The sequence below is a fragment of the Anabrus simplex genome, chromosome 7 (genome assembly GCF_040414725.1).
Source record: "Anabrus simplex isolate iqAnaSimp1 chromosome 7, ASM4041472v1, whole genome shotgun sequence".
In the NCBI taxonomy this organism is placed as follows: Eukaryota; Metazoa; Arthropoda; class Insecta; order Orthoptera; family Tettigoniidae; genus Anabrus; species Anabrus simplex.
In genome coordinates this window covers 115,230,053-115,243,985 of record NC_090271.1, presented here as the reverse complement: position 1 = coordinate 115,243,985, position 13,933 = coordinate 115,230,053, and the positions used below count along the sequence as shown (strand labels likewise).

Here is a 13,933-nt window from a genome sequence, read left to right as displayed (position 1 = left end):
TGGTTTACACTAGGGTTTTCGCTCTTCATTTTCCCGAAGATCAAATTATGCAGACGATTATTGAAGGCATTTCCCCGCCCTATAGGTCGTATTTGGGTTTCGCGTCGCGTCCTAAAAACTTTTAAGAATTAGAGGCTATGGCGATCTCAGCCGAAGGAGTAAGGTATGCCGTCACCTTACGAGTCTCTAAGGAGCCCCCTTCATCTTCTAATAGCTTTCGACCTTCACCTCGCCGAACTTACACCACCCGCAAATGCTATGCTTTGCGGGTCTACGGATCATCTGCATAACAAGTGCCCAGTGATAAAATCGAGTGCGTCAAGGAATGGAGCAGGGTCATCGCAAGGATGTTTCAAATGTGGCTCTTTTACTCACCTAGCCAAGAATGTCCTTAATGCCAACAGCACCCCTTCCTGCTCAACTTCTGGTGCAACCTCCGCGAACCCCAATAATAGTGACTAGTGTCATCGGCTGAGTCGGTACACCTTCCCAAGGCTCAGCCCCCGTTAAACCCGCCGAAAGCTCCAGTACGGGTAAAAGTTCTTCTAATCTATCATTCGAAGGTCCTAAATAATGCCTCATGAATGCGCCGGAGACCCCGCAATGGTACCTTTTCTTAAAATTGAATTGAATAATGAACCCGTTACCGCTCTATTAGACTCTGGGAGTGTTTGTTCTATCATTTCGGCCGAATGGTACTCTAAATTTAGTCTGTCTGTAAGTTCCCCGATTATTGTTCAACTTCCGTCGAATGCGTTTCGGCTAATTCCTCTCCATTAGAAATTTTAGGTTCCATCTTTGCCAAAATTCGTATTTCTAAATTCACCTGGAAAATAAAATTGTTTGTGTCCAAACACTTGTCTTAACCCGTAATATTTGGAAGCGGATTTCATGTCCTTTACCGGTCTGGTGCTCGACATTCAGAGCAAGTCGTGCACTTTCAAATTTGCTAATGGTTGTAAAATTCCGTTGCTTAAATGTAATTCTGTGTTATGTTCATCTGTTTCGCCTACCAGGATGAGATGTTGTTAGACCTTAGACATCCACCTGAGGAGCAGGCTGAAGGTATTCGTAAGTTGTGTCAGTCGTTTCCGGATGTATTTTCCGATAGTCTTGGTGTTACTCACCTTACTGAATACAAGATTGAGGTTACGGATTCTATCCCAGTTAGATTTCCGTCTTATAGACTGTCTCCACCTAAAATTAAGGCTCCTAAAGAGATCATCGACCAAATGCTGAAAGACTGTATTATTCGAACCTCTAAGTCGGCGTATTCATCGCCCATTTTTCTGGTGCCGAAACCCCAAGGTGTCTTCATGCCTGTAATTGACTATGGGGCTTTAAATCGGAAGGTGGTGTTACAATCTGTACCTCTTCCCGACCCTCACTCTTGTTTTTCATGGTTTCGGAACGCTGAGTTTTTTACCATCCTTGATCTCAATCAGGCGTACAATCAGATCCCTCTAGCTGAAGAATCGAAACATCTAACAGCTTTTGCCACGGATTGGAACTTGTATGAGTACAACCACGTGCCTTTAGGGCTCCCCATGGGGGCAGCTGTGCTCACTAGACTGCCAGATAAGGTCTTTTCCGACATCAAGTTTGAATACTTGTATCATTATCTTGATGATGTCGTCGTATTTTCTGAGACCTTTGAAGAACATCTGGATCATCTAAAGGAAGTACTCAATCGCCTTCGTAAGGCTGGGTTGACTGTCAAGTTATCTAAGGTAGCTTTTGCTAAACCTTCCATGTCATTCTAGGGCATATTGTGTCGCCAGATGGGGTTTCTATTGATCATTCTAGAACACAGGCCATCCGTGATATCAAACCCCCTAAGGGTATCAAAGGTATAGCCAGGTTCATCGGCATTGTTAATTTCTTCAGAAAATTTATTCGTAACTTCGCTAACAGAGCGGCACCCTCGAACTTACTTCGTAGGAAAGGCGTCAAATTTGAGTGGGGACCGTCTCAACAAGCCGCTTTTGGAGATCTGAAATTAGCTCTTTCTAACTCCCCGGTTCTTTCAATGCCTGATTTTTCGAAGTCCAAATAGACGCCTCGTCATCGGCGATGACTTCTGTGCTTCTTCAGGAAACTGAACTCGGAAGGCGGCCCATCGTCTATGCGTCTAGGACATTATAGGCCCAAGAGGCCAAATATTCCATCTATGAACATGAGGGTTTGGCTGTTTTATTTGCACTAGAGAAGTTCCGACTCTGTCTGGAACACGTCAAGTTTGACCTAGAAACTGATATCCAAGCCTTAAGTTGGGTCGTAGCTAGGCCGCGTCGTACTGGTCGTATATCCCGTTGGGCCGTCAGGATTTAGGCCTTCCAGTTTGATGTTAGGCACATCAGAGGATCTGAAAATGTTGTTGCGGATGGACTAAGCCGCATGTTTTCTCTTGATGTGGAGACCGCCGAGCAGGAAGATAGTTCTTCTCTTTCCGCGCCCATACATTCGGGTGTTAATGCCTTTCTAACTGATGCCCACATGTTGTTTCGGGACTTTGAAAAATATCAACGTGAAGATCATGTGCTGGCCCCTATTATTGAGAGCCTTTCTTCTGGGGAACATGTCGTCCCTTATGTGTTGAGGAACGGGGTTTTGTGTTGCCCGTCGAGGCGTCACCAAAAGATGAAAGTTGTGGTTCCAGCCGTGCTTGTGCCTACGATCTTCAAGTATTATCATGAGACCCCATTAGGGGGGTATTAAGGCATCTTCAAAACTCGAGAAAAGATCCGAGAGTTGTTCATTAGGAAAGGTATGGACGGCGAAATTCGAGAATTAGTAAAAGCTTGTAAATCTTGTTTGCTTAGTAAACCCACCTTGTTCACTAAGCTAGGTCTATTATCATCTGACCAAGCGTCGCGCCCCATGGAACGCCTAGACTACGTCGGACCCTTCCCCCAATCAAAGGGGAACGCCAACAAATTCATTCTAGTGTGTGTAGATTGTTTCAGCAGATTTTCTTGGTTATTTCCGACTAAGTTGTCAACCGCTCAGTCCACCATTTCTTGTTTAAATACCATATTTGCTTCTTTTTGTCCCTGTCAATATATTTTTTCTGATAATGCTAAGGCATTCACATCCAACTTATTCCACAAATTCTGTTTTGATCTGCCGATAGCACATGTAACTACTTCGGCGTATTATCCTCAACCATCTCAGGCTGAGCGGGTCAATCGTAATCCTAGATCTGCTCTCATCGCATTTCATCATGAAGATCATTCCAGGTGGGATAAGTCCCTGCACTGGTTGGCCTTTGCCTTAAATTCGGCGGTTCATGAGTCCCATAAGTTTACTCCAAATTCTCTTATGTTGAAATTTGTTCCTAACACGCCGCTCTCTAACCATTGGTCACTTACTGATATTTTACCAGAGACAATAGATCCTGACAATATTAGAGATCTATGGAAGAAGGCTAAGGCCAATCTTAAAGTGTCCCATGAAAATGTTAGGGAAAGATATGATCCTGGACGGAGGCCCACCAATTTAAATATTGGAGATCAAGTCATGGTTAGGAATTTTGTTTCTGCGGGCAAGCTTGCCCCCAGATTCCATGGGCCGTGCGTCATTTTAGATATTTAACACCAGTTACATTATTAGTAAGCAATCCAGACACAGAGAGGATCTTTAGAGTTCACCTCTCCTGGGTAAAACCTGTATAAGTGATTTGCTATTTTCGTTAGCAGATAAATTTAGCAGGAGTTTGATGGTTATGTTTTTTATTTCAGGCCCTCTGCCCTAAGTGTTTTATTAAAAGTTGGTATATGGACTCTATGTACGATTGTCCCCTCTGGTTTTCCTGCTGTCAAACTCCTTGGTGCCATTACCAAGCGTCCCTCTCCTAGATCCACGCACTATTGGCACACACGCACTTTCCACACCACCCGCCCCTCTGCATCACAAATAAATATCGTACTCTCAAGTCTCCAACAACACTTCTCTCTCGCTTACATCTTACTGTTTCAGTGCCCCCTCAACAATCAGCCGCCGTGCAACAAATTCCTGCGAGATAAACTAGAACGGGGTAAGGGCCCACTCCACTACAGTGAAGACTCCTTGTGAACGGCGCACCGGAGTACATCTTCCCGGCAAAGGCTGAAGTGCGGTAACCCTACCGCCAACACATCTGGGGACTGCACATATACATCTAATCTGCGGCGACCATCACCACGACTACCCCTCTCATAGTAGCGGGAGAGGTGTATCTGAGGGTACACGGGGGGTCCGGACGACTTCAGCCGGGTATCGGCAGCGGCGAGAGGTTTTGATGTCTAATCTAATCAGCATGTAATGAACTTCTACGACCACAAGGACACTCTAAATTTGAATCCACAACTTTTCTACAAATCACTTTAAAAAACTGGCCTTTTTTTTCAAATGGAAACATTTTCTCAAAATTAATCTGTGTCATCCCTAGGAAGGACATTTTTGGGGGGGAGGTCTGTACCGGGAGGTACACCTCAACGACGCGCATTCAAATTAGCGCCTAAATGAACTCCTCTATAGGTCAAACAGTGAAACTGATAACACAACAAGTTGGAACTTTAATCAGAAGATGTCACCACTGAAAAATTAAGTAATTGTTTTGTTGTGAAGTGTCCTAAACTGACGGAATTTCTCATGGTTGTGTTTTGATATACATCAAGAAGTTTGGACATTTTCTACAAATGACACCACCAAAAAGTTATGATCGTGCACTCTGGTGCAAAGTGAAAGAACTTATAATTTAAAGATGTTTTGTATTCCTAGGTTTTCCATAACCTATCTGTGTTCATTTATTTTTGGGTTGGCAATATTTCCTTCTTCTTTCCGCCAGTTTTGAATCTGGCCAATGAAAAATTTCTGTAAATAATTTTCAACATATCACAGGCTTCTTGTTCGATTTTGAGTGTTACTTTTGAACTTAACCAATAAAATTAAGAGGGTGTGTCTTGATTAGTCGTGAATGATCTCGAACCTTCCCTGAGGGTTTATAAACTGCGGCTTTTCACGTTTCTTGGCCAATTGATCGTCGTCTTTCTGAGTGTGTCTGTTTAAGCAGGAGGCAGGCGGCCTCTTTCGTCGGCAGCTAGAACATCTACAAGGTAATGTCCACATAAAATCATTCTCTCTTGCTAACTCCGCAGTTTAATCCGAGGGAAAGGTCCGTATCTTTAGTTATTTAACAAACTTTCTAAAATGTAAATCTTTTCCGGCTAATGTAAACAATTTCATAAAGCTTTAACTTTAAATCGGGGATAGGGAGTGAATTACCCTCTCGAGCACCCCTTCATCTTGGTTTAAGGTGACTACGTTTTGTAACTGTTTTTCCTTCTGTAATGTGTTAAAGTAATTTCTATACGAGTCACCTCAGTAATTTGGGAATAGCCCATGTTTCATCGGCCTAGCGCCCTTTAGGTTCTTAAGTGTTCATTATCTTGGAGTGCAGTGTGCCTCCATTCACCTTGTGTTTGGGCCAGTTATCTAACCTGTTCTTATTCGCTGAAGGCCCAGTCGGTTGGGTTTTAAATACCCCTGTAAAAAATAAAGTTCCATTTGTAAATGGTGGTTTGAGAGACCAGAGGTTGATGTAATGTTGCCTTGAGTAGGCAGTAAGGAACCGAGAGCGTGTTTGCTCTTTTTCAAAGTTTTTTGTAAGATTAACGAATGCCTCTGGAAGGCTAGAAATTGTGTTTTGGAAGCGAGTGTTCTGTGAATTTAGGGGATTTCTGCCCTCAAATAAATGTGTGCTCTTTTGTAAATTTGAGCTGGGAGCTCAGGAATTGTAAAGCGAGGTGCTGGGAGCCCAGGATCTGTAAAGTTTACTAATCTTGGATTTTCCTAGTCTTGTTTCAAGATTACTTTTGCACCTGGCATGTTGATATTTGTTAAGTTGTTGTTTTCTGAAATAATATAATCTTCAGTTCAAGTTTTAAATTACCGGTAATTTTGAGTTTGTAGATAGACCCATTCACCTCAGCACCTTCTTTAACCTCTTTCTGCTCCACGGTTAAGCCCGTAAGAATTATTATTATTATTATTATTATTATTATTATTATTATTATTATTATTATTATTATTATTATTATTATTATTATTATTATTATTATGATATTTCTTCTTCATCCGAACGGAACGTCTTTCCTGTCCGCATCCCCGTGAGTAATCCAAACACGTGGTAATCACTATGGAAGAGATTTGTTGAATATGGTAGATGTGGACACGCCCCTAATGCAGGTCTTGGATAGTCGCAGCTGTTGTGCGAGCAGTGTGAGTCTGCTTTGACAAACAGGCATCACTCAGGCGCAGATCCTCCTTCAATTCAACGCACGCTGAGGTACTTATTCCATGTATTAAGCCAAAAATCAAAAGAAGTGATTGTGACTTGTTCGAATTCTCGCACAAACGAAAACGCTCCATCGTTCTACGAAGTTTCAACGCGTGATCCTAGGGCAGGGATGGCGAACCTTTTCCAACTAGTGTGCCATTTTAAGTCTGGTTTATTATTCTCACCTGTTGACTGTGCCACTTGTTTTCCATGAAGGGATGTCTAAAACCTTCAAACCCCCCACCCCAGCGACTTCCTTTCCACATTCCGGATTATGTTTCATAATATGTTATTTATTTATTTTTTTTTAGTTCCGTTTGGGCGTGCTATGGACCACGTGGTTCTTATCTCTAGCAGCTTTCTTCTTTGACCAGTACTCCTTCATTCTTGCACTGTGAATGTCTTTTCGCTCCTGAGTCCATTTCACACCTCCTCCCGGACGTACTGTTTTTTCTGTTAGTGACTGGAGAGAGTTTGATGTTCTGATCAACGTTCTGTATCTATTCCTGTCATAAATTTCACTGGGAGCAATGTCCAATTCTTGAAGGTCTTTTCTGACGAGTCTTGCCCACTTGGCATTAGTCGCTTTCCCTCTAGAGATGGTGTGGAAGATTCTGGAGGTGAGCCTCTGATTGTCCATTCTCATGACATGACCGTAGAAGTTCAATCTCCTCTTCCTCATAGATGTTGTAATGCTCTCCAATTGTTGGTATAGTTCGTTGTTGTGCCTGATTCTGCACTTGCCTTCTTCTTTAATGGGGCCCATGATTTTTCTCAGGATCTTCCTTTCCTTCAGCTCCAGTTTTCTAAGTTTCCCTTTTCTTACCATGTTTAGGCATTCTGAGGCGTATAGTACTGACGGTCTCACTACAGTAGTGTAATGCCTGATTTTGAGGTTAAGGGAGAGGGATTTGGATTTGTACATACTCTTACATAGGTGGTAGGCATTTTCCAATTTGATGCATCTGCTGTTCATGGCCTGATCTTCATTCATGTTTGGGGTTATCCATTCTCCTAGGTATTTGAAGGAGTTAGTCCTTTGTACTGTTTTGTCCCCCAGTGGGATTGATTTGGGTGCATCTTTGATGTTGGTGACAAACTGTGTTTTGTTGATGGCGATCTTCAGCCCTACTTTAGCTGCTATGTGGTCGAGAGAGGATAGTTGATGGATATCTTCCTCCACACTGGATGCCAGGAGTGTAAGGTCGTCTGCGAAGGCTAAACAGTTGACTGTTAACTTGTCTTTCTTGTAGCCAATTCTCAATCCAGAGTCATCCTGTAGCATTTTCGTCCACTCACGAATGACTTTTTCAAGTAGGCAATTAAAGAGGATTGGAGATAGGCCATCCCCTTGTCTAACACCTGTTTTGATCTCAAATCTCTGGGACAGTTCCCCTCTGTATTTGATTCTGGCAGTAGTGTTGGTAAGAGTTGCTTTCACTAGATTTATTTATTTATTTATTTATTTATTTATTTATTTATTATACATATATCTTGTAAATACATTTGATTGCATGCCTGTACCTCAATTATGGACACGACGGTTTCTTTCCCAGTCGTAAGCCTGTCCCATCGTCGCCACAGGACCTATCTGTGTCGGTGTGACGTAAAACAAATTGATTATATATTATATATTAGATATAAAAATCCAAAGTACTAATATTGAGAATGGACTTCACTTCCTCCATTAGCTTCATTATCTTTCCATGTTGTAGTTTGTACGCTCAACAATTAAACTAATTTCTTTCTCATCACATTTCCATAAGGAAATCTTAAAAAAAAAAAACATACAGCTACCCTTGTTTGTAAGGTCACATTCATGCTTTCATCAAAACATACTGCATACATGTGGGACCAAATTAGTTTTCAACTAATCCGAATCTTCTTCACTCATTTTTATTATTCTACCCTTGACAGCAGTTCATCTGGCTGGTATTCCTTTAATTCTGTTAATTATTAGTTGCTTGTTAGGGAAGTTCTCAAATAACGTATGGACGTCAATAAGAAACTTTCTTTCAACAACTCACCGTCAGAAATCGGTTTCCCATGCATGCTGTACTATGCAGCCGCACTGATATTATTCCTAGGGTGGAAAGATGATACAAAAGAACTAGTTTGTTTTGTGAAATGTTCGATATTTTGCTAAACGAACTCTCTTCTTTCTTCATTTGAAATGGAACAAACATTTGAATGACCAGTCTTGAAATTGCTCTTTACATTAAATGTGGGGGATAGAATTGTTTCCGAACACAGGCAACACATCTTGTTATCAGTCCGAATTCCCTTGGCCAGAGTTCTTGAAAAATACGGTCATCACCACCTTTGTTAAGTTTCTGTTCTTTTCGGCACCGAAAACATATTTATTTCTTACACGTGAAACACTATAGATATGCATTGTTTGTAGTACAAGACGTATATATAAAATATTATTATGTTCATGTGGCGTGCCACCGAAATCGTGTTCGCGTGTCACCTAGTGACACGCGTGGCATAGGTTCGCCATCCCTGTCCTAGGGTATTCTCGCCAGTTCCGCATGACATCTCCCGCCCTTCACCGGGGTTCTGACACGAGATCATTAACTCCTAGTTGAGTAGTAGGGGAATGGTTGTTCGCGGATTTTGCGTATGAGAGCAAGCCTAACATCACAGACGCCATTTTGGAGGGGTCTAACCTCGCAGGGCTCAGTTTTACGGTCAGATGCCATTCCCTCCTCAGTCATCATTTTAAAGTGGCCTAACATTGCAGGGCACAGTTTTACGGTCAGATACCCTTCCCCGATCAAGGTGCCATTTCGGACGGGCCTAACAACACAGTCGCCACCTTGGGCCCAGTTTTATGGTCAGATGCCCTTCCCTCTTCACAGACGCTATTTTGGAGGGGTCTCACCACACAGTCGCCACCCTGGGCCTAGTTTTACGGCCAGATACCCTTCCCTCCTCACAGGTGTTATTTTGGAGGGGCCTACCACATAGTTGCCATGCTGGGCCCAGTTTTACGGCCAGATACCCTTCCCTCCTCGTCATCGGACCTAGTTTTAACAGGTAGATGCCCTTCCCGTCTCGCAGGCGCCATTCAGGAGGGGCCTAACCACACAGTCGCCATATTTGGCCCAGTTTTACGGTCAGATGGCCTTGCTCCCTCACAGACGCAATTTTGTTCACAGGGCCCAGTTTTGCAATCAGATACTCTTCCCCCCTCCTCCTCCTCCTCCTCCTTCGCCTCATTATCACTCTAGTAGTGTACTCCTCCTCTTCTAGCACATTTTACAGCTACACACGCATTACAGTATGCCAGAATCAGCTAGACTTTGCTATATTACCATACAACATTGAGAAACGACATATTAGACTTTAAACAATGATATAACATAGCATCCTCTGAAAAACGGCGTATTTACAAATGCATTAACGTGATTAATTCTACGCACACTTCAATCACTTTTAGTATTTAATTCCTTACTACAGATTACCATACTTACATATGAAAAATAAGGGAATTAAGCATGATTAAAAATTTAACATGTGGACATTAATGTGTTATCTTAAGAAATGAATGCGACTGCGGCTGAACAGTGTGACTGCCTGCCGCTGCAAACCGGAAAACGGGTGTTTGAGTCAGCACAGTTGCCTGCACAACTGTTCGCTGATTACGTTCTTACATACAATACAGCTAGAAAGTTTTTTTTTCTTTTGCTAGTTGCTTTACGTCGCACCGACACAGATAGGTCTTACGGCGACGATGGGACAAGGAAGGGCTAGGAGTGGGAAGGAAGCGGCCGTGGCCTTAATTAAGCTACAACCCCAGCATTTGCCTGGTGTGAAACTGGGAAACCACGGAAAACCATTCTCAGGGCTGCCGATAGTGGGGTTCGCACCTACTATCTCCAGAATACTGGATACTGGCCGCACTTAAGCGACTGCAGCTATCGAGCTCGGTAGAAAGAATTATAACAAAATAATTAACAGATACGTTTTAATATGTTGGGTCAGCCGCGTGGTGTAAGTTCATGGCTGGGTTCGATTCCCGGGTAGGTCAGGGGACTTTTACCAGCATCTGAGGGTTGGTTCGTGGTCTATACAGCCTTCATGTTTACAATTAAGGTGTTATCTGTTAGTAAGGTGGCGGACCCGGTCTAGAAAGCCAAGAGTAATGGTCGAGAGGATTCGTCGTGCTGACGACACGTCACCTCGTAATCTACAGGCCTTCGAGCTGACCAACAGTCGCTTGGTAGGCTATAGGGGTGTGCCTCATCGGAAGGACTGCACACAACAACAAGAAATAGGCTACTCACATGAATAACCATTTGCTGGTGAACGTTTAGCTGCATTGAAAAAAAAATACTAGGTAGGCCATATACTGTGAAAGAGCTTAAATGAAGTGCATGGAGTAAAGGAAAGTATGGAACAAAAGTTCTGACATTCGAAGTGGTTGCAGATATAGCGGAATTTAGTCCCGCAGGAGTTCTTTACGTGCCAGTAAATCTACCGATACGAGGGTGACGTATTTGAGCACCTTCAAATACCACCGGACTGACATCGAACCTGCCAAGTTGGGGTCAGAAAGCCAGCGCCTCAACCGTCTGAGCCACTCAGCTGGCATATTTGAAAGTTTAGATTTTCGGGCTCAGAGGTTTGATGTAGGATCAAATATGACAGGTAAATTTATTGGAACCCAAGGACTGATTTTAAATGGGCACCTCTGGCATTTTACAAACACTACTTCGGCGATGAACTGAACTTGAGCATTACGAAAAGCTGTGATATTAGGCGAATTAAGAATTTCATCTGCATTGTCTTACATTGGCACCGTAATAGGAAGTTTGAATATAATGAGGAAACATTCCGATGAAAAGTGTAACGGCATTTTTATTGCAGCTCTCTTATACTACCTATATTTGACTACTGTGACACTGTGTTGACTGGAATAACCTGGGACAGTAACAAGAAACTGGACCGGAGCCTGAACAGCTGCATAAGATATATCTTTAATCTGCGATATGATGCTCATATATCACCTTATTATAAGGAGCTGTCGTGGCTTCGAGTGCACCAGCGCCGTGAACTTCACATGCTATCGCTTCTGCACAAAGTTCTTTCCACTAATACTCCCGACTATCTGTCTCCATCTTTTTCTTACCTCTCGTCCTATCATGAACACAATACAAGATCTGGTTCCTCTCTTCCCATACCTATAAACCGCACTGCTGTGTACAACCGCTCTTTCATAATCTCTGTGTCTAGGTCATGGAATTCGCTACCTGCGAACATTAGAGAAAATCCTTCTCATCGCAAGTTTAAAGTGGCTTGCCGGGAGCATTTGCTGGGTAGATCCCGCTGACTTGCTGGATAATTGTTGAGTGAATGAAGGAATGAATGGGATGAATGAATGGATTACTGCAGTTACATAATTTAAGTGTACGTTATTTTGTGTATTTTAAAAATAAGGATTCTTTTATTATTAATATTATTATTATTATTATTATTATTATTATTATTATTATTATTATTATTATTATTATTATTATTATTATTATTATTGCTATTAGTATTATTTGTTTTATTTGTATTCGAAATTATAAGTTATGTATATGTATACTCATCTAGTGGTTAAGTGTAAGAGAGGACCTTGAGCCCTAACTTCGCCACCAATAAAGGCATTATATATCTATCTATCTATCTATCTATCTATGGCTGCTTCAATATATGAAGAAATCCGTAACCGAAGTATCTGGGGCAGGCAAATTCAAAGAAACCATTCTATGCTATTTGCTTTACGTCCCACTAACTACTTTTACGGTCTTCGGAGACGCCGAGGTGCCGGAATTTAGTCCCGCAGGAGTTCTCTTACGTGCCAGTAAATCTACTGACACGGGGCTGTCGTATTTGAGCACCTTCCAATACCACCGGACTGAGCCAGGATCGAACCTGCCAAGTTGGGGTGAGAAAGCCAGCGCCTTAACCGTCTCAAAGAAACCATTCTTAGATCTCTACTAGACCTATACGAAAATAACCGGAAGAATAGTATTATAGTATCGACACAAGAATTCAAACTACCTTAACACAATGCACAACAGAGGTGGCTCTAGGGAAGGACTAAGGGAAGCTCCCCCTCCACCCCACCCCATCTAGTTACTTTTAAAAGTTTAATGACAATAATAATAATAATAATAATAATAATAATAATAATAATAATAATAATAATAATAATAATAATAATAATAATAATAATAATAATGTCATTTGCTTTACGTCCCACCAACAACTGTTACGGTTTTTGGATACCCCGAGGTGCCGGAATATGTTAGGGATTATGTCATCAGTGACAAGGTTTATCTCTGCTTCTACGAAAAGAAAAGAATGGATGTTCTTCAAAGAAGATGTTTTTTTTTTTTTGTTTTTTTTTGCTAGTTGCTTTACGTCGCACTGACACAGATAGGTTTTATGGCGACGAGTGTTATTTTCAATGTGTCAAAAAACCAAGTAAACAGCATTTTATCCTATTCATTGGGTAGAAAGATATGATAGCATAGCTTCGTTCTATTTTTTTTTTTTTTTTTTTTGCTAGGGGCTTTACGTCGCAACGACACAGATAGGTCTTATGGCGACGATAGGATAGGAATGGCCTAGGAGTTGGAAGGAAGCGGCCGTGGCCTTAATTAAGGTACAGCCCCAGCATTTGCCTGGTGTGAAAATGGGAAACCACGGAAAACCATCTTCAGGGCTGCCGACAGTGGGATTCGAACCCCCTATCTCCCGGATGCAAGCTCACAGCCGCGCGCCTCTACGCGCACGGCCAACTCGCCCGGTCGTTCTATTACAAGAACTAATATTGCATGTTGTAAGTTTTCTAGAACAAATAGAACAATATCCAGATAGTGAGACATTAAGTAAAACTAGGCGCGGCTTTGAGAAGAATTCAATTTATCACTGGTTTGGAAACACACTGTGAAAATAAGTAAGTTTTTCCAAAATTCTAAACAGCAAACCAGAATCCACAGGTGGTTATTCGAGAAATTTTATGAATAAGATATGCTGCATTTTGAAAGGAAATCATCTAAGGTCGTAAAAGAAGCCTTACCTTGAAACGTAACTCTCCCAGTGGAGGCTTAGCATATGGAATGCCCTCAAAACTGTAATATGGTGCAAGACCTTCTGGAGTGACCTTGCGTCCCTTTAGAGGACCCTGGAGGACATTTACGATGGGAAACTCGTCGTCTGAAACAGCCTCTCCCAGTTGATAGGCTGCCAGAACCAGGAGCGAGAAGACTAATGTGTTGATTGTCCTCATCTCGGAACTGCAAAGACTGGAGGATATCAGATCCAGACACGATAAATACGAGTATTGTTATTACTGCGGGCATAAGTGGCTGATACCGATAAGACTGGCGTCAGGTCTCTTGAGTATGTCTACTTTTCTACAAGTATCAATATAGGTACTCATTCACTGGCGAGAATGATAGTCTATGATCAGGGCCTCTCAGGGTGCATGCGCGTGGTGCATGCACTGTGCACGGTGCAAAAGACGACTTGGCTTGGTTGACCAGAGTGCAGACCCCCCACTCCTCGATTTGGAGCAATAGCGCTTACTCTCTCTTTCCTCACGCCTGTCTCGCT

General features: G+C 42.3%; 1 protein-coding gene across 1 annotated transcript in view; it reads right to left on the bottom strand.

Moving 5' to 3' along the window:
- LOC136877727 (juvenile hormone esterase) overlaps nucleotides 1-13,607 on the bottom strand; it is a 72,129-nt gene extending 58,522 nt beyond the window's left edge. The window contains exon 1 of the mRNA XM_068228722.1: nucleotides 13,398-13,607. Within this exon, the coding sequence (XP_068084823.1) occupies nucleotides 13,398-13,607 (210 nt within the window). The remainder of the gene's footprint in view (nucleotides 1-13,397) is intronic.
- Nucleotides 13,608-13,933: the final 326 nt, after the last annotated feature.